This window comes from Rhododendron vialii, chromosome 5a, assembly GCF_030253575.1.
Source record: "Rhododendron vialii isolate Sample 1 chromosome 5a, ASM3025357v1".
Classification (NCBI taxonomy): Eukaryota; Viridiplantae; Streptophyta; class Magnoliopsida; order Ericales; family Ericaceae; genus Rhododendron; species Rhododendron vialii.
This window is the reverse complement of record NC_080561.1, coordinates 28,057,208-28,076,644: the sequence shown is the minus strand read 5'-3', so window position 1 is coordinate 28,076,644 and position 19,437 is coordinate 28,057,208. Positions and strand designations below refer to the sequence as shown.

The 19,437-nt window shown below is 44.5% G+C and overlaps 1 protein-coding gene and 1 non-coding gene across 2 annotated transcripts; one reads left to right on the top strand and one right to left on the bottom strand.

The window, feature by feature from the left end:
- Window positions 1-3,019: 3,019 nt before the first annotated feature.
- LOC131328088 (small nucleolar RNA R71) lies at window positions 3,020-3,126 on the bottom strand. Its single transcript, XR_009200370.1, has one exon. It is a non-coding gene; the product is annotated as a small nucleolar RNA R71 (small nucleolar RNA).
- Window positions 3,127-3,214: 88 nt separating this feature from the next.
- Window positions 3,215-11,507, top strand: LOC131327767 (uncharacterized). Its single transcript, XM_058360901.1, has 9 exons — window positions 3,215-3,664; window positions 3,803-4,096; window positions 4,298-4,430; window positions 5,361-6,926; window positions 7,429-8,054; window positions 8,124-8,191; window positions 8,455-8,523; window positions 10,020-10,089; window positions 10,260-11,507. The coding sequence occupies exons 1-9, from the start codon at window positions 3,215-3,217 to the stop codon at window positions 11,505-11,507; spliced, it is 4,524 nt and encodes a 1,507-aa protein (XP_058216884.1).
- The last annotated feature ends 7,930 nt before the right edge of the window (window positions 11,508-19,437 follow it).

Below are 19,437 nucleotides of genomic sequence, written 5' to 3'. Positions count from 1 at the left end.
CCACATTGAGGAAGGCCCAGTGGAAAGGCCACATTCAAATGGGCGACGTCCGCTACCACTCACATGCTATGGGGCCCGCGCTAGTCGGCCCCCCGGACTTCAGCAATGGCCCAGAGTGAGGTGTCCCGCGTATGAATCTCGGACACCTTTGGGGCCTCCGCCTCCCCGCAGACGAAAAGAACAAAAGAATCCAAGTTCCTCCTCCAGAACTGACGGAACTATGGCGTGTAGCGTCCGACGTCGTCCCGATTGGGAATTGGTAGATCTCCGAGTCGCGCCAAAACGTCGGAAGTGTGCGGCCACGTAAACCGAAGCTGGGAGTTGGCAAAGTTGCATACCTGCGGAGCAGGCCCGAGGACCCCTTGGTCAATACTCAACTGCCTCAAATAAAAAATCCGGGCAGTAGACCGACACCCCGTGGGCCTCGTTGTTAAGAAAAGGGAGCCACCCTGGGAGGGTGATGAGAGCGGAGTTAATGAAGCCCCAGGCCATCGAATTGTTGCCGTTTGTGGCGGAGAGAGAGGAGCGAGTAGGCAGAAGGCATTGGCCAAGGCCAACTGCCCCCGGGGGGTGGTTCCATATGGGCGTGAGATAAAATTTTCCTCGATACCACACGCCTCATACTAAAGGGCATCACTGCTAGTACCAAACCATCGCTCTGACCGCGACCGGCTGGCAGACGCCAGAAACTCATGTGGGGCTGGATCGATGATGGGAAAATGCTCGAAGAAGTGGGTAAGAAGGAAGCTCGTGCGTACCATGGAAAGATGGTCACACTTGTGATAAGCCCTCAATAGTGTAAATAAATGGGCTTATCGATCCCTATTTTGTCACTCTCGCGTGCGTAACTTGCTTTATTTAGATGATATTGCACGGAGGTTGTGTTTTTGTGAGTTATAGGTAAAAATGTGGAAATAAGACATTTTGAACGCCAAGGAAACCAATCCGGGATCATCCAAAGAGTCAAGACCATGTGGCATCCCGCCACCGAGTCCCAAGGAGCATGTAAAGAAGGGTCGAAGGCTATTCGGGGCATCAAAGGGGCCGTTGGAAAGAAGAAAACAATTTGGAAGTTTTCTGCCAGAAATGTACCGGTACCGCGGATCTGTGGTACCTGTACAACTCGGATAGATTTGGTCCAAAATGCTGAGAAACAAAACTTGTACCTGTACCGAGGTTTCTTGGTACCGGTACAACCTGGAAAAAATCTGATTTTTGTGCCCGACTTTTGTAGCTTTCTAGGGGCATTTAGGACCTTTGTAACTCATTTTTAAGGGGCTATAAATACTCCCAGACCTGATTGGGATAACATCTTCATCTTTTACACTTTCTCTCTCTACCTCCATTAATGGAGCTCCCACCTCTCTCTTCATTTATGCTTTGAGCAAGGTTTTTAGGTACGATCCATTTACTTTCGAAGCATTTCACCTTCATTAAAGTTGTAAGGAATCTTCTCATCTTCGAGGATCTTGTCTTTATTTCAAATTTAATCAATGTTTAGTTTTCTCCTTATCTTTACCCTTACTCATTTCATGTCTTCTTTCGATATGTGTGAGTAGTGTAGTAAGGTTAGGTTGTGGGATGGTTAGCATCCCGTAACCAAGGGTGTTGCTTGTTCTTCTCATGTAATTTTCGTTTTTCTAGCTTAAGCATGTGCTAGGGTCAATTTTAAGTATCAAAACTTTGAGGTGTTAATCTCTTTGATCAAATGTAGGCAAGGGTTAAGCTTCTTGCCACATTTGATACTTGGAGCTATGTCCCTCTTTGAGTTTGTTAAAATGAATCAAAAGAGCCCTAGTCATGTTTAACACCGTTGTTAAGAAGAGAAGAATCGAGTTAATCCTTACGTTATGGGTGCTAATTATCCCTAAACCTAGCCTTTAGTTTAATCTCCAGTTAAAAAGCCGTAGTTAGGTTAAGTAGCCACTTTCTAAATCGCTCAGTTGGCCGTCTTAACGCCGAACTTTGGTTGGCGGTCCTAACGCCAAAATTCTCTACGCAAGCTAATCTTCGAACCAAGTTATGGATGCGCTCCCCGTGGATTCGACCCCGGACTTCCGGGTTTTATTATGCTTTCAACCGACCTAGCCCTACGCTTGGGGCATTCTTATTGCAACACACATTAAGGTCGCAAGCATTTTTGGCGCCGTTGCCGGGGAGCGCTTTCTTTTTATAGCTTATTTTGGTGGTTCGCCAATCAATTGTAAGTACCTCGCTTTCTTTTACTTTGCGTGATTTGTACTTAATCTAGTGGATACCCCTAACTTGAGTTTCTCAAACGTGAGGTTGAAAGAAGCTAGAGTAAGCATAAATCATCTTTTCTTTTATTGTCTTCTCTTATCGAGGCGGCGGCATAGCCCCTCGGAGCTGTTGTTAGGAGGTGGCAGCATAGCCCCTCTTGTCTGTTTACTTTATTCTTGCTTACCATTGTTTCTCGAGAAGGGGTTAAAAAGTGTATGCGTGGTGGTCATCGTGGTGCCTTTCGGAGCCCGAGTTCTAAAAGGCTTCATAGATCTTTTTCTCCTCCTCGACCCAAAACTCCTCGTCGGGTTCGAGCAAGGACGTCACCACCCCAAAGAACTCCTTTTTCTGTAAGAACTCCTCCTTGAGAAAGAATGGCCGGAAACGGTGAAGGCAAGATGCCGCCGATTGTGCCCGAAAGGACTATGAGCGACTATCTAAATCCGGCCCGTACAACTCCGCGGCCCACTATAGTCATTCCGGCCGCAACCGAGGCGAATACTTTCACCGTTAAAATGCATCACATTAACATGATGCCATCTTTTTATGGCAAAGATAAAGAATGCCCGTACACTCATATGCGGGCATTCGAGGAATTGGTTTCCACAATAGTGTCCATGCCGGCACAGCTTGAATCCGCAAAGTTAAAGCTCTTCCCATTTTCCATGAAAGACAAAGCCAAGATTTGGTTGAATAACATGAGGCCCCAATCCTTGGCAAATTGGGCGGATTTGTCAAAGGCTTTTTACATGAAATTTTTCCCCCATATCTCACAAAGGAACTCATGAATCAAATTCAAACTTTCAAACAAAGAGAGGGGGAATCTTTTTATCAATATTGGGAGAGATACAAGGATTTGCTTAACTCCATCCCACATCATGGCTTACCGATTTTTCAAAGAGTCGAGTATTTGTTAAAGGGATGCTTTCCAAGCACCCGACTTCTTATGGATAGCATGTGTGTGGGTGGAGTCATGGCTAAAACCCCTGATGCGGCGTGGGACTATTTTAAGGAGTTATCTGAAAAAACTCAAAACTGGGATTGCTCGGACCCTTCTGAAAAAAATGTGGTTAATCCGGTTCCGAGCAATTCGGGTAAATTTCAATTGAATGAGCAAAATGAGCTAGCCCACAAGGTCGCCCAGCTTTCCCGCCAAATTGAAACTTTACAACTCAACAAAGTTGCTGGGATGGCCTCCGTGGCCAAGGCGGAGGAAATTTGTGTGTTGTGTGAAATTGCAGGTCATGCTACGGGAGATTGCCAAATGCTCCTTGCTGTTAAGGATATTCTTAAAGGAACCGGGCAAGCGGAGGTCAATGCCGTTAATCAACGGTTTGACCCTTATTCTCAAACTTTCAATCCGGGGTGGAAGATGCATCCTAATTTCCGGTGGAGCGATTCTCAACCTCTCGGACCTCCACAAGTTCCACCACCTCAACAACACTAAGCTTTTCGGCCTCCTCAATCTCAAGGAGCACCGAGGTTCTCTCAACATCAACAACCTTCGGGGTTTGCACCTCTCGGACCTCCTCAAGGGCCAAATCAATTCCTACCTCAAAAGCGATCCATGGAGGATATTATGTCATCTTTCATGCAAAGCCAAACGTCCCTCAACGAGCAAACCACTCAAACGCTCGGGGAGATCAAGAATCAAATGGCAAAGTTGACTAATACGGTAGGGATGCTCCAACAAGAAAAAGGGAAACTTCCGACTCAACCCCAAGCGAATCCGCAAGGAACAAATTATGTGGCGAGCTCTTCGGTGCTTAGTCCCGAGCAAGCCAAGTCTATTACAATTTTGCGGAGTGGCAAGGAGATTGACAAGGCCATTCCTTCCAAGCCCATCAAGCCTCCGGTAACACCAATTGTATTGCAAGCTCTGAATCCTCCTATTGACTCACCAACCTCGGAGCCTTCTCCCGTTGGTGAGCATCCGGGCAAGTCACAAGTGGAAGAGCCGACGGCTACCGTTCCTCAAATTTCGGCTCCTTTTCCCCAAAGATTGAAGGCGCCGGCCCGTGCCAATACCAATGCCAAGATCTATGAGCTTTTCAAGCAAGTGCGAATCAATATCCCGTTGGTAGATGCGGTAAACCAAATTCCTACTTATGCCAAGTTTCTCAAAGACTTATGCACTCAAAAGCGTAAGTTGAATGTTCAAAAGAAGGTTTTCTTGACGGAACAAGTGAGCTCTATTATTCAAACCAACGTGGTTCCCAAGTATAAAGATCCGGGTTGTCCAACCATCTCCATCACCATTGGCAACAAGAAGATTGAAAAAGCCCTCCTCGATTTGGGGGCTAGTGTGAACTTGCTTCCGTATTCTGTTTATGAACAACTTGGATTGGGGGAGATGAGGCCAACACCAGTGACACTTCAATTGGCCGATAGAAGCATCCGAGTTCCACGAGGGATGGTGGAGGATGTACTTGTGCAAGTAGACAATTTTATCTATCCCGTGGATTTCCTCATATTGGATACTTGCCCTGTACCTACCTCCCAAGCATCAACGTCAACTCCGGTCATTCTTGGGCGTCCATTCTTAGCCACAGCCGATGCCGTTATTCATTGCCGAAGTGGTTTGCTCAACCTCACTTTTGGCAACATGAAGATGGAGGTGAACGTTTTCAATATCGGGAGCCAAATGGGGGACGATGAGTGCATCCATGAAGTCAATCTTATTGATTCTTTGGTCCAAGAGCATGTGGACACTTTCTTGTGTAAGGATCCGTTGGAGGTGTGTCTTACCGCCGAAGAAGAAATTTTTTTTGACTCACCGGAGGTGGAGTATTTGTGTTCTTTGCTGGACATTGAAGATGTTTCTGGTACAGACGTATGGTCTCCGAAATTTGAAGAGTTGCCTCCTCTCGAGAGCAAGACCCTTCCCTCGAGTATTCAATCACCAAAACTCGAGTTGAAGGTCCTCTCGGAAACATTGAAATATGCCTTTTTAGGTGAAAATGAAACTTACCCGGTGGTGATCTCCTCATCTCTCAACTGCTCGCAAGAATCCCAACTCCTTGAAATTTTAAAGCGGCATACCAAAGCCATTGGTTGGTCTATTGCGGATATTAAGGGGATCGATGCTTCAATTTGTTCCCACCACATTGCCCTCGAAGACGATGTCAAACCCTCTCGCCAACCACAACGCCGGTTGAATCCCATAATGAAAGATGTGGTGAAGGCGGAGGTTTTGAAACTTTTAGATGTGGGAATTATCTATCCGATTGCTGACAGTAAATGGGTTAGTCCTATCCAAGTGGTCCCCAAGAAATCCGGTGTCACGGTGGTATCCAACGCCAACAATGAGTTAGTCCCTACTCGAGTCACCACCGGGTGGCGTGTATGTATTGACTATCGGAAGCTTAATGCTAGCACCCGGAAGGACCACTTCCCTCTTCCTTTCATTGATCAAATCTTGGAGCGGGTTGCGGGACATGCTTATTATTGCTTTTTGGATGGATACTCGGGATATAATCAAATTGAGGTCGCCTTGCCCGATCAAGAAAAGACGACGTTCACTTGTCCTTTTGGGACGTTCGCTTATCGACGCATGCCATTCGGCTTGTGTAATGCGCCCGGAACCTTCTCACGGTGTATGATGGGCATATTTAGCGATATGATTGAGAAGATCCTCGAGGTATTTATGGATGATTTCTCGGTGTTCGGCGATTCATTTGACGCTTGCTTGGAAAATTTGGAGAAGGTTTTGACAAGGTGTGAGGAGAAAAACTTGGTGCTCAATTGGGAGAAATGCCATTTCATGGTAACTCATGGTATCGTTTTGGGCCACATTGTATCATCAAAGGGGATCGAAGTCGACAAGGCCAAAATTGATCTTATTGCCACCCTCCCGACCCCTAAATGTGTCAAGGACATCCGCTCTTTCCTCGGGCATGCCGGTTTCTACCGGCGTTTTATCAAAGATTTTAGTGCAATATCTCGGCCGTTGTGCCACCTCCTTTCAAAGGATGCTCCATTTGAGTGGACTCCGGCCTGTGAAGAAGCGTTCAAGAAGTTGAAATCAAGCCTCACTTCTCCCCCCATTGTGCAAACGCCGGATTGGAATTTGCCCTTTGAACTCATGTGTGATGCTAGTGATTATGTGGTTGGGGCGGTTCTCGGGCAAAGGAAAGACAAAAATCCATACGTCATCTATTATTCAAGCAAAACTTTAAACAAAGCTCAAATGAATTACTCCACCATGGAAAAAAAGTTGCTTGCCGTCGTCTTTGCCTTAGACAAATTCCGGTCATATTTGGTGGGGTCCCCTAATATTGTCTACACCGATCATGCCGCTTTAAAGTACCTTTTCCCGAAGCAAGACGCAAAAACACGGCTCATTCGGTGGATCTTATTACTTCAAGAGTTCAATATCACGATTAAGGATAAGAAGGGGGTGGAAAATGTGGTGGCGGATCACTTATCGTGCCTTGAATTCGAGGACTCTTCCTCCAAGCTCCCAATTGTTGATACATTTCCGGACGAACAACTTTTTTCCATTTCGAGTTGCCCTTGGTATGCCGATATAGTTAACTATCTTGTCACCGGGCGAATTCCGGATCATTGGACCCCACAAGATCGGAGGTTTTTTCTTAGTGAGGTGAAAAGATTCTTCTTTGATGATCCTTATCTTTTCAAATATTGTTCGGACCAAATTATCCGGCGGTGTGTGCCCGATGACGATCAACGGGGGATTCTCTCATTTTGCCATACCGAGGCGTGTGGTGGCCATTTCTCTCATAAAAAGACCACCGCCAAAATTCTCCAATGTGGATTCTATTGGCCAAATCTTCACAAGGATGCTTATGCATTTTGCCGGGCTTGTGAGCAATGCCAAAAACTAGGTGCGGTGACTCGGAGGAACATGCCCCTCACCAATATCCTAGTGGTGGAAGTGTTTAATTGTTGGGGAATTGACTTTATGGGCCCATTTCCAAATTCTTACGGGTTCCTTTATATTCTCTTGGCGGTAGACTACGTGTCCAAATGGGTTGAAGCCGTGGCTACGCGCACCAATGATCACGCAGTGGTGCTTGATTTTCTCAAGGAGCATATTTTGTCACGGTTCGGAACACCCCGGGCCATTATAAGCGATCAAGGCTTACACTTCTGTAATCGGCCTTTTGCGGCCCTCATGAAGAAATATGGCATTACCCACAAGGGTCTCCACCGCCTACCATCCACAAACCAACGGTCAAGCCGAACTTGCTAATCGTGAGGTAAAGCACATTTTGGAAAAAACAGTTAATCCGAACCGGAAGGATTGGTCACTTCGTTTGACCGATGCCTTGTGGGCATACCGGACCGCGTACAAGACCGTGTTAGGCGCTTCGCCCTATCGGCTTGTCTACAGTAAGGCATGTCACCTCCCCGTTGAGTTGGAACATAAGGCATATTGGGCCATAGAATCTTTAAACTTTCGGTTGCCCGATGCCGGCGCTCATCGTAAACTCCAACTCGATGAACTCGAGGAAATCCGGTGGGATGCGTATGATAACACCAACATTTATAAGTCAAAAGTCAAAGAATTTCATGATAAGAATATTCAAAGAAAGAATTTTGAAGTTGGGCAAAAAATGTTGTTGTACAATTCTAAACTCCATGTTTTTCCCGGAAAATTGCGATCTCGTTGGGAGGGGCCCTATGTTGTGCACCAAGTTTTTCCACATGGTGCCATTGAAGTCGTGAATCCCGCAAATGGTCATATTTTTAAAGTGAATGGTCAACGTTTAAAACCGTTTTTGGAAAATTTTGCGGTGGAGGACACGGTGGGGGAGTTAGTTGATCCGGTTTATCCGGATGATTCGTTGGTTTGAAAAGTTCTCAAAAATGTTTTCACGGGGAGCTTTTGCGTACTTATGAACTTAATTGTTTGGAAGGCCCGGCCTCTTCGGGGGTACCCATCATTGACTTGGGTTATAGCTTCGCACGCCGCTATTCAAACAAGGTTCGTGTACCCAGCTCCGGTTCGTAAGGGCAAATTTTTTGTGGTCCGGTATAGCCACCCGTGCTTCGCTTAAGATGTTGATAACTTGCTTCGCGACACCTTAAGTGAAACATGGGGAGAAAAGTAGTACCCGTTTAATCACGTGACGATTCGGTGGTTTAAATACTTGTTAATTATAATTTTTGGGGGCCGGGCTAACGCGAGCCGGCGGTACTCATGTCATTTGTCTCATCTTTGGAAGTTGGTTCTTTACTCTTTTGCAGGGTGGTGCCCTTCGAAGCATTTCCGTTGACGAACGGTGGCGATGACAAAAATCCTCCAACTTGGTCGAGGTATTGGGTGGTTGACATTCCACCCCGTCGGTATATTTTTGTTGTCCCTCTCTTCTTTACCGTCTTTTTGCATTGAGGACACTGCATATTTCAAGTTGGGGGGGATGGATTATGCTTTTAATTTACGTTCTCGGTTCTGCATAGAAAATTTTAAAATTTTTTGTGCAATTTTCCCTTATAATTAGTGATTTCAAGTGTTAGATACTTAGATTATGCTCAATTTTTCCCTAATAATGGCAAGAGTCGTGTACCCCATCAAATTTGATCATGTGTTGAATCCACGTGCATGCATACATGTGAACTTTGTTGAACAAATTGAGTTCCAAGTTGTGTCAAGTAGCATGCATCGCCTAGAGTTGAAGTTCGTTTTGAAGCATCCCATGCTTGTTTGTCTCTTTTTCTGCACTTGCGTAAATAATTTCCGTTTGTTCATACTTGAGTTGTTTAGATATCTTTTATGCATCATTTTGGAGTTTATTGGCGTACGTAGGAAATGATACAAGACAATTTTTGCGTGATATAACCACAAATGTGTTCCCTCGTTCCAAATTGTTGAACCGTAGTCCGAGTCTCCATTTTTGCTCAAGCTTAGGAAGCCGGATGTATGGAGGGTTGTGTGGGATGGTGTCTAAATTGTTGTGAGGTGGTTTGGGGGTGTGCTAAATGCGTTGGAATTGATCGGAAGTCGAAACAGTGGAGTGAAGAAATTTTTTTGGTTTCTGCCCAAAGTGTACCCGTACCGAGAAAGACCAATACCGGTACACCTCGGGCAGTTCTTGAAGAAATTCTGGCCGGCTCTCTCATGTCCCCAGCCCCACTTTTAAAAACCCAAAACCCACCTTTTTCCTTTTCAACCCACGGCTCCAGAGAAAAAGAAAAATAAACTCCCCCCCCCCCCCCATTTCTCTCACCTCCCTCTCGGTTTTCCCTCAACCCCACTCTTAAAATCCATCAAACCTCCACCAATCTCCAAGTTTCAAACCAAAACCCAATCTTTTCTTCCAAACCCACGGTATTGCAGAATCCTCCGCCCCATTCCTTTATCTCTCTCTCGGCTGTCAACCAAAACCCCAAACTCTCCTAAAAAAAAAAAAAAAAAAAATCAGTCAAACCCATTTCAATTCTTCAAATTCCAACCTGGAAATCACAAGTTTGCGTATCAATCATGGCTGTTGGGGTTCGAAATCAGGGATTCAAGACCGAAATCGAGAGGTCACTGATGGGTTCTCCTCTCTAAATCCGAAATCCCCTGCACCCAAGGTAATCCGAAATTCCCTCTCTCATTTACAGATTTTGAGAGTTCATCTCTCTCTCTCTCCATGGAAGTTCAGCCATTACCACCATATTCCTCCCCCTGCTCAGTTTTTGAAACCCTAACCCCATTTCCTTTTATTTAAATTGAAACCCTAACTGAAACCCCTGAGAACCGAAAAGAAAAGAAAAAAAAAACCCTTAGCCTTGTTTCCGTTATTTCTGTTATATTTTTGGATTTGGAGCTGTGATTTCGCTGTGGTAATTTGGTTTTTGACTGGAATTTCCGTTGATTTTTGCTGCGATTACGGTGGGGTATTGTAGTCTGTTTGGGGCTGATTTTCCCGAAATTTTCTGGCGTGGGCTGTGTTCTCTGATTTCCGTGGTTTTGGGAATTGTGCTTACTACTGTAGTTCGTTTTTGGGCTGATTTTTTCTTTCAGTTGATGTGTGTGGGCTGTGATTTCTTTTTCCATTTGGTTTTAGAGGCTGAAATTTTTGTTGAAATCTGCTGGTTTCTGCTTTTTGGTGTTATTTGCTGCAATGGGTCGATCAAAACTAATGGCAGATGGGATTAAGTCTTACCGGGCAGACGGAACTAGAGTTCCAGGGTATTGCAGGCCCGTAGACCCGGAGGTGGCTGCTGAAAGGGAAATCGAACAGGAGGAGGCGGGGAGAAAGAGAAAAAGGGATGAGGAGGAAGCTGAACGAAAGAAGTGGGGGTATGGGCTAAAGGGCCGAAAATTCACGTGCGAAAGACAAGTGGACAGTGCCAAGATGGGGGCTCACCCTATAATTGAAGTCATCAATCAGAATGGTTTACCTTTTTTCTTCTCATCAATTAAGGGCTATAAACCCAATCTAGTCGTGAATTTTTATGCAAACATGGTTGTGTACAAAAGTGAGGAAAGGATAGAGTCCCACATCGGGAACAAGAAAGTAACCGTTAACCCCACAGTCATAGCCAAGTATTTGGGAAATTATCGTCGCCCTGAAGCCCACACTATCACTTACCCATCCGATGGGTGGTCCAAGTCCGAAACTGAAATTATGAACACCCTCACGGACAAGTCACTGTTAAAGAATAGGTATGTTCATGGGCGTTTGTTCGAGCTTTATTGTGTGATTAACAAGGTGGTGCACTTCAATTTGTTCACCCATGGTTCGGAGAAAAGGCCGCATAAGTCGGACGGGGAAGTTCTTTATGCTTTTGGCTCTGTGGATGAGGTGGTTGATTGGGCTCGGTGGATTTGGTTAGAAATGTTGAAATTCAGGCAGCGTAGTACTTTTGGCGCCAAGGTCAATATTCCCTTCCCCACCATGATCACTGTAATCTGCGAAAGCCAAGGAGTTCGTACCACTGAAAAATTTACCCCTGGATCCCCCGGTCCCATTACAGGAGGTTCGGTGGAGAAGAGCAAATCCATGTCGAAGCCTCTGTTCTCAGCGGCAAGCAGCTCCCGCCCCATCGCACCAAGAGGACCCGAAAGAAATGAACAATGGTTGAAGATTTTGATGTGCCGCTGTGACACAATTCAGAAGGAACAGAGTGAGTTGAGGAAAGAAATGGTGAAAGAGGTTAGGAGACGGAAGAAGAAGGAGGATAAAATGATGAGAATGTTGAAACATATGTCAAGTTGTGGTGTGGGGAGCTCTAGTGACCCCTATGCCCCCACTCGAGAGGATGAGGAGAACACCACAGAAGAGGAGGAGGAAGAGATCATAGCAGATTAGAGCGAGCCTCGTCGCTCGAGAAAGGAACAAATGAGGGAGGATGATGATGAGGATGAGGAGGACGATTGAGGGTTTTCTTTTGGGCTATCTACTTGGTGGCCGGCACGTAGCCGTGGTTGGGTAGTTTAGGGGATGGTAGTGGCCAAGGGTAGTTGAACCCAAGCTAAAAATTTATGGCCGCTACCTTTTTTGTTTCCCTTTTTTTTTTGGCACCAAGGTCATTATAAGCTACTAAATCCTTAGTTGATCCTAATGTATGCTCGTTTAACTCCTTTTGATGCATGACCGATATTGAATGCTAATCTAGTATGAAATTTCCGTTAGCTTAGTTTGTTTGTGAATAATTACTTAACTCTTTTTGCTCGGCGCTCTTTTGATTAGCATGCATAGCTTTTTGTTTCCTGCTATTGCGATTCTTGCTAGCGCTTATCATGGGATGTTCTAATTTATTACTTTGTGCAAATTCATATCAAAGTACGTTCTTTTGAGTCCTGGAATTGAAATTCAAGGTGGATGTGTGTTGTTTGGCCGTTGGCATGATTTGTTCACCTTAGTTCATTGTATGCACGTACGTGGGTTGCATGTGATTGAGTTTGAAGGGGTGTTGATTGTGGACTCTTGCCGTATCCTAAGTTGAGCATAATTTCGTATTTTGTTCCGGGGGAAAATTGCATAGTATAGTCATATACTTTTTGTTTAAGTTTGCTAGGGGCTAGCAAAGTCCAAGTTGGGGGTGTGATAAGCCCTCAATAGTGTAAATAAATGGGCTTATCGATCCCTTTTTTGTCACTCTCACGCGCGTAACTTGCTTTATTTAGATGATATTGCACGGAGGTTGTGTTTTTGTGAGTTATAGGTAAAAATGTGGAAATAAGACGTTTTGAACGCCAAGGAAACCAATCCGGGATCATCCAAAGAGTCAAGACCATGTGGCATCCCGCCACCGAGTCCCAAGGAGCATGTAAAGAAGGGTCGAAGGCTATTCGGGGCATCAAAGGGGCCGTTGGAAAGAAGAAAACAATTTGGAAGTTTTCTGCCAGAAATGTACCGGTACCGCGGATCTGTGGTACCTGTACAACTCGGATAGATTTGGTCCAAAATGCTGAGAAACAAAACTTGTACCGGTACCGAGGTTTCATGGTACCGGTACAACCTGGAAAAAATCTGCTTTTTGTGCCCGACTTTTGTAGCTTTCTAGGGGCATTTAGGACCTTTGTAACTCATTTTTAAGGGGCTATAAATACCCCCAGACCTGATTGGGATAACATCTTCATCTTTTACACTTTCTCTCTCTACCTCCATTAATGGAGCTCCCACATCTCTCTTCATTTATGCTTTGAGCAAGGTTTTTAGGTACGATCCATTTACTTCCGAAGCATTTCACCTTCATTAAAGTTGTAAGGAATCTTCTCCTCTTCGAGGATCTTGTCTTTATTTCGAATTTAATCAATGTTTAGTTTTCTCCTTATCTTTACCCTTACTCATTTCATGTCTTCTTTCGATATGTGTGAGTAGTGTAGTAAGGTTAGGTTATGGGATGGTTAGCATCCCGTAACCAAGGGTGTTGCTTGTTCTTCTCATGTAATTTTCGTTTTTCTAGCTTAAGCATGTGCTAGGGTCAATTTTAAGTATCAAAACTTTGAGGTGTTAATCTTTTTGATCAAATGTAGGCAAGGGTTAAGCTTCTTGCCACATTTGATACTTAGAGCTATGTCCCTCTTTGTGTTTGTTAAAATGAATCAAAAGAGCCCTAGTCATGTTTAACACCGTTGTTAAGAAGAGAAGAATCGAGTTAATCCTTACGTTATGGGTGCTAATTATCCTAAACCTAGCCTTTAGTTTAATCTCCAGTTAAAAAGCCGTAGTTAGGTTAAGTAGCCACTTTCTAAATCGCTCAGTTGGCCGTCTTAACGCCGAACTTTGGTTGGCGGTCCTAACGCCAAAATTCTCTACGCAAGCTAATCTTCGAACCAAGTTATGGATGCGCTCCCTGTGGATTCGACCCCGGACTTCCGGGTTTTATTATGCTTTCAACCGACCTAGCCCTACGCTTGGGGCATTCTTATTGCAACACACATTAAGGTCGCAAGCAACCTGCAAAGGGACCTCGCGGGGTCAACATGAACCAGATCCAGCTGGCAATGAAGTGACCCTAAGAATAGGGGGCCAATGCGATGCACTCACCACGGGCTAGGAGAACAGCAAGCGAAAAAACCGCGGGAGAAGGGTTGTCCGCAGGGTAGTCCGGAAAGACGAAATAAGAAAGGAAGAAGGCAAAGAAACCAGCCATGTGGAGTCTCCCCTCGTGATGCGGGCTAGCAACAAAATCCCGCGAAACGCCCGGAACCACTGTTCTCACGGGCTGGAGATCCTTTAAGAAGAACTGAATTGTGGGCAGCGTGCCCGAAAAAATGGGCGGATTGATGAGCGCGCGCTTTTTTTTGGCAGACGAATGCTCAATGCAGAGTCGCCACTTGGGTTTGAAGGTCCGACACCCAAGGAACTGCACTTGAAACACTCGCTGCGCTGTTTGATTTGAAAAAGTGAAGACACCGGTCCGTCATAACCATATCTGGGTTTGGGAGCCAGGTTACGAGAGAGGAAGGATTTTAAGGCACCCCTCTTGCCCAATTTGGAGATCGGTCTCTACTTAGGCATTTGCGAAAACGTTTGCGATTCTGTTTGGTTAATCAATTTTTTAGCCAATTAGGGCGGAGGAACAGTTTAATGGGGATTAAAGCTGTAACATGTTCGCAGGATGTGAATGATAGCATGGATGGCATGAAATGTCAAAAAATAAATGAGATAAAACCCCACACTGTGACTGGATATCAAAACAGTGCGTTAATGTGAGTTTGACACAAACAATGGCCAACTTGCATGCATGGAACTTCCAGCATGCAAATACACCATCGCGCGTCAAACCCACTCCATTGCGCGAGGGTCGATATCCTTCCAACAGGTTGAGTTTCATCTCTTTTTGGGCTCTGGAATAGACCAGTGCACACTTAGGACAAACCAAGCAGTTTATAGTAGCATAATAGGCAGTTCTAAGCAGTTTAAAGGCTGAAAGAGCCTTATAAATTAACAAAACACCCCATAAACAGTGTGGGGACAAAATAATGGCCTAAAGCTAAGCTACCTGTGCAAGGCCACTCACTGGTCAGAGGCGCTCTGTCGCGCGATGGAGTCAGTCTGTCGCATGATGGTCTGAGCCTTTTAACCAGTGTTTGGTTTACACGTTTCTGGGTTTTGGTACATGTCCAGAATGATCCCAAGGGTACTCCAAAATAGCAGAAACACATATTGAACTAAGACTAACAATTCTAACAAAGGAAAGTAGTAAACTGGTTGTTAACATGCTTAACAGTAATCTATATGTAAATAAATACACAAAAACAGCAAGACACCAATCCCTACGTGGGCCATCGCGCGCAGACTGGAACAGTCGAGCGTGTGAGTGGCTCCATCACGCGCTGGTTCTTGCCTCGACGGTTTTTGAAACCTTGCCAGCTTTAGGACCAGGACTGGTATTGATTACCAGTCTTGGCCCTGCCAGCCTTTCTCAGGGATCAGAACAGAAAACAGTAGGTATGTTTATACCTTTGCTTGAGTGTTTGAAAATGGCTTGGACAGGTAGGTAGTGGTGGGAAAATGAGTGTATGAAAGTGGATTGAATGAGAGAATATCAAGGATATTAGGGCTTGTGTGGCCTTTTTTACTTGATTTCTGGTAACCCAAGGTGTAACCCTTTGGAAGAATGACCATGGGGGGTATAAATAGGGAGAGGGAGGTGAATCTGGTTGGTGCCAGGAGAGGAGCTCAGCCAGTCCACGAGGCTGGCTGAGGCTGCATTGGTGGCCAAGTTTCCTCCTCAAGAAAAGTTGGTGGCAGGTTGGACCGTCGCGCGATGGAGTCAGTCTGTCGCGCGATGGTCAACGGTCAAACTTTGACTGTTGACCACCACCTGGCAGTTTGACCGTCGCGCGAAGGTCTGGGAGAAGCGCGCGTCAGTAGGTTTTTTGACCTTTTGAAGTGGCTTAGGATCAGGTTAGGTTCAAAGGTTTTTCAAACACTCAAAGCTCAAATACTCTTCATTCTTAGGGTGTTCTTGATCCGTTTCATCATCGAGGAATCAAATACCGTAAGTAAACTAATCTGGAAGCCCAGATTGGGGTGTCTACACGAATCTAGCTCGCGAAAGAAGTTTTCTTTGCGTTCGCCGCACTGGTTTTGCGAACACCCTGAGCAGTGAATATGGGGCCGTACTAAGCTTGCTTACCTAGCCTCCACAGTTCCAAAACGTTTTGTTGGTCCGCGGTGGAAAGATTGTTGGGGTCAAGGAGCGTGGTCCCACGAAGAGGAAGACGGGTGAGAATTACCACGTCCTCTAGTGAGAAACCGCTTTCACCCCATGCCCATGCAAAAGAGTGCGTATCAATGTTCCAGTGCGAGCACGCATGATTCAGGTTTCTGATGGCTGCTTCCTGCCGTGGAATGTTCAGGCTCCGCGACAGCATCACGGCATTATAAGTACCATTGGTCATAAGGATCTGCTAAAGGAAGCGTTGCTGACTACCTAATCGACACATTCAGCCCAGTCGGAGGGTGGCGAAGCATGGGCTCCAAATCGGCACTCTGAATAGGGGAAGTCCCCGCGCTCTATACAAAGACGCAAAATAGAAGACGGATTGACCAACTCCGCGTCCTTTAGGTCAGCAGGAGTCGTGAAAGAAATGAGATTGGAAGTGGAGGGCCCCTCGGCGGTGTAGGCTTCCGCCAGGGTCCAGAAGGGGTCCCTCACGGATTGAAGATATGAAGCTCTTCTCCATTGGTCGGCGGTGGGGACGGGTTCCTCAATGATTACGCCCCGTGTAGCCATCTAGAGTCCTTTATGTGAAAAAGAGAGGGAAATTTCGAAAAGTAGAAAGGAAAGAGATTCCTTGTCAAATGGGACGAAAAGAAAATGGCAGAGCTTTGACTAGGGCTTGAATGGTAGGTGAAAAGGAAATGACAAATGAAGGGCTTATATAGTAAGTCGGTTAATGAAGCATTTATGGAAGTCGTACACCAACGGTCACGTCGGTACACAAAGGGTCACGACAGATTGTGAGAAGACGCTAAGGTAACTGTCACTCTGCGAGACCACTCGACGACGATCGCAGAAATTTACAGCAAGAGAAAAGTGCGCACGCGGACGACACGCACCCGTTGTCCGTGCGCGGGGGGCATATGTAGGTACGGTCAAAAATCGTCAAACTTATTATCAAGGAAGACTATTTGACCTTCCAATTGCTTACAGACACGTGGTAGCGGGACCCGCGGAGAAAAGCAGCCTCGGTCAGATCTTTACCCGACAAAGGATAGTTGACCACCCAATGAGAAGAAGGCATGTGAACGAGCGACAAGGATATTAGTCCTCGTAGAAGTCGTCCGCGGGAAGTTACCGCGGAGCCCCGATGTTACCGCGGAATTATGAGACGCATCCTGAAATAATCCTATCAGAGGGGGACCGTGTGACTACAAAAGATGATATTAAAGAGTTCCCGGAGTCCCGTCCTAACTCAGAGGCAGGTCTGGGAGGGACTCCGCGGAGAAAATACGATCGCCACGGGTCGCGACCTCGCTCCAGCGGGAATAGGGGGATTTCTTGTGGATTGGTGGCTTGGGATTGAGGTATCGCCAAGGGGTTATGAGCCACCCCGCGGACAAGTGCCTACGGAAATGGCAAGTTTCCCTAAGGCTAGGAGGTACAGAAGGGACACGTGTCAGGACTTAATATGAGCGCCGTCCTGGGTCTGACCTAGGCCCAGGTGCCCTATAAATACCCCTGACATTCCCAATGATGAAAGATGATCTTTTTTTGGGAAAAAGCACGTGAGCACTGAATTTGAGGAAGGAGAACATTCTTCTTCAGAGAAAAGGAGTGACCTCACTTGCTCAACCCCTGAAAAGGCCGGATACCCCACGGAGAACGAAAGAGACACGCTGCCTCTGTTCCGTCTGTACCTTCCGCTCTTTCCCTCATCCCATAGGATTTCTTCCTTATTCCTTTCCCTAATCATCAACCAATCGCACCTCTCCAACTCATGAATATTCACACGTAAGCGATTCCAGCGGAACCCTCCTCCTACAAAAGGTAATGGGATGGTTTCGTAATCGGGCGAATATTGGAGTTTGGTTGTGGAAGTATTAGATGAGGAAAATGTTGGCAGTATGCTATTTACCTTCTTGACATCATAAGTTTCCGTCAGGTTCTTGAGCAGGGCTTTCGTGATAATGACAATGAAAGTAAAAGGAGAACAGTGACATTTGAAAAATCTCTCGACACAAAATCTCGCATTTGTTGGAAACCTCGGAGGAGGTCAATAAAATTTATAAATCCTCTAAGCATTCACCATACAAGTGAAGTAACAAAATACAACTTTGATATTATCTACTAATAATTGTTACAAAGGAAAATGATTTTTTGTACTTTATTTTTTATAAAATGCACTTTAAAATTTGCAGTATTTTTCGGTGTGCTTCGAGAATATGATTTGGGTAATTTCAAGCACTATATAGTTAGGTTTAATTATATATTGCCTCTTGAGCTATCACACCTTTTAAATTACCCCCAAACTTCAAAATCATATACTTGACTGCCTTAAATTATATATAAACCTTTCAACTTGAGCTCCTTATTAATCTTCAGTTGCTTAATAGCTGTGGAAGATCTTATTAATAGTTTTTCAGTGTTATCTTCTTCCAAACGTGTCAAGAACGTCCAGAATGATGCACTAGACCTATATATTTATCAAAATCAGATACTAAACCTTCGTCTGCTTTTTATACATGTAAAGCTATTTAATCTCTTAACGGTTTTGGTGATGCAATGGGATATAGAGGTGTCAATGGGGATAAAATCAAGGGAGATCGATGCATAGAATGAGTAAAAGAACACAGTTCAAACAAAGATTTGCATATCATTTTGGACATTTTAGTCATGTTTAGAGGAAAAAAATCGGCAATATTTGAGCAATATTCTAGGCTCTTTGATGGCCATTATTCGACTGAAAACAGTAATAAAGGACCCTAGTTGAAAGGTTTAGGTAGTTTAGATATTCAAGTGTCTGGTTTTATTACTTAAGGAGTAATATGAAAAATGTGATAGTTTATTGGAGAAAACGTAATTAAGCTTATTAAAAATTAAGGAAAAATTATTCAATGCTCCTGAGTCACTGCCATACAGTTCTCCAACAGCCTTTTTCACCACACGTTTCTATGAGGCTCAATAGCAAGTGTATATAACCAGACAATTGTGTAGTGGAAAAGAGTGCGTGGACGCTACAATATCTCCAAGATCATTAAGCCCCCCTTTAACTTTAACTTTTGGAGATCTTTTGGCGCAGTATTTTTTTAGTTATTTTCTCTAAATTAATTTTTACTAAAATTTAGAATAAATTTTCTTGTATGCCTTGATGAGCATAAGAGAAAAAGTATAAACACGTTCTTTTAAACACTTTGTTCGTTTCTACTTTCAAAAATCTTATCTTCAAAAAATTTGACTATTTTTTCATTCGTGTTTTTTATACTCCATCCATCCCAATATAATTGTCCTCTTTGTGAGTTCATGCTACTTTTCAATTGATTACATCTTGTAATTTGTAATGTTTTATGTGATTTCGAAAACATTGTATGATAGAATTCATCGAGATCTACCAAATAAGATTTATATTTGATATGAAATTCATTACGAATTTAAAGATATAACTCATTTTTTAGCCGATTATAACAGAATGAGAAACAATTAAATTGAGACAGATCGAAATTAAAAAAATTCATATAAAATTTCAGGAAGACCCAAAAAATCAATCGAAACGAATGATGCAATGTAAAAATCCTACTATCCAAATCCTACTATCCATCTACTAGAACTAGAAGGCGACGA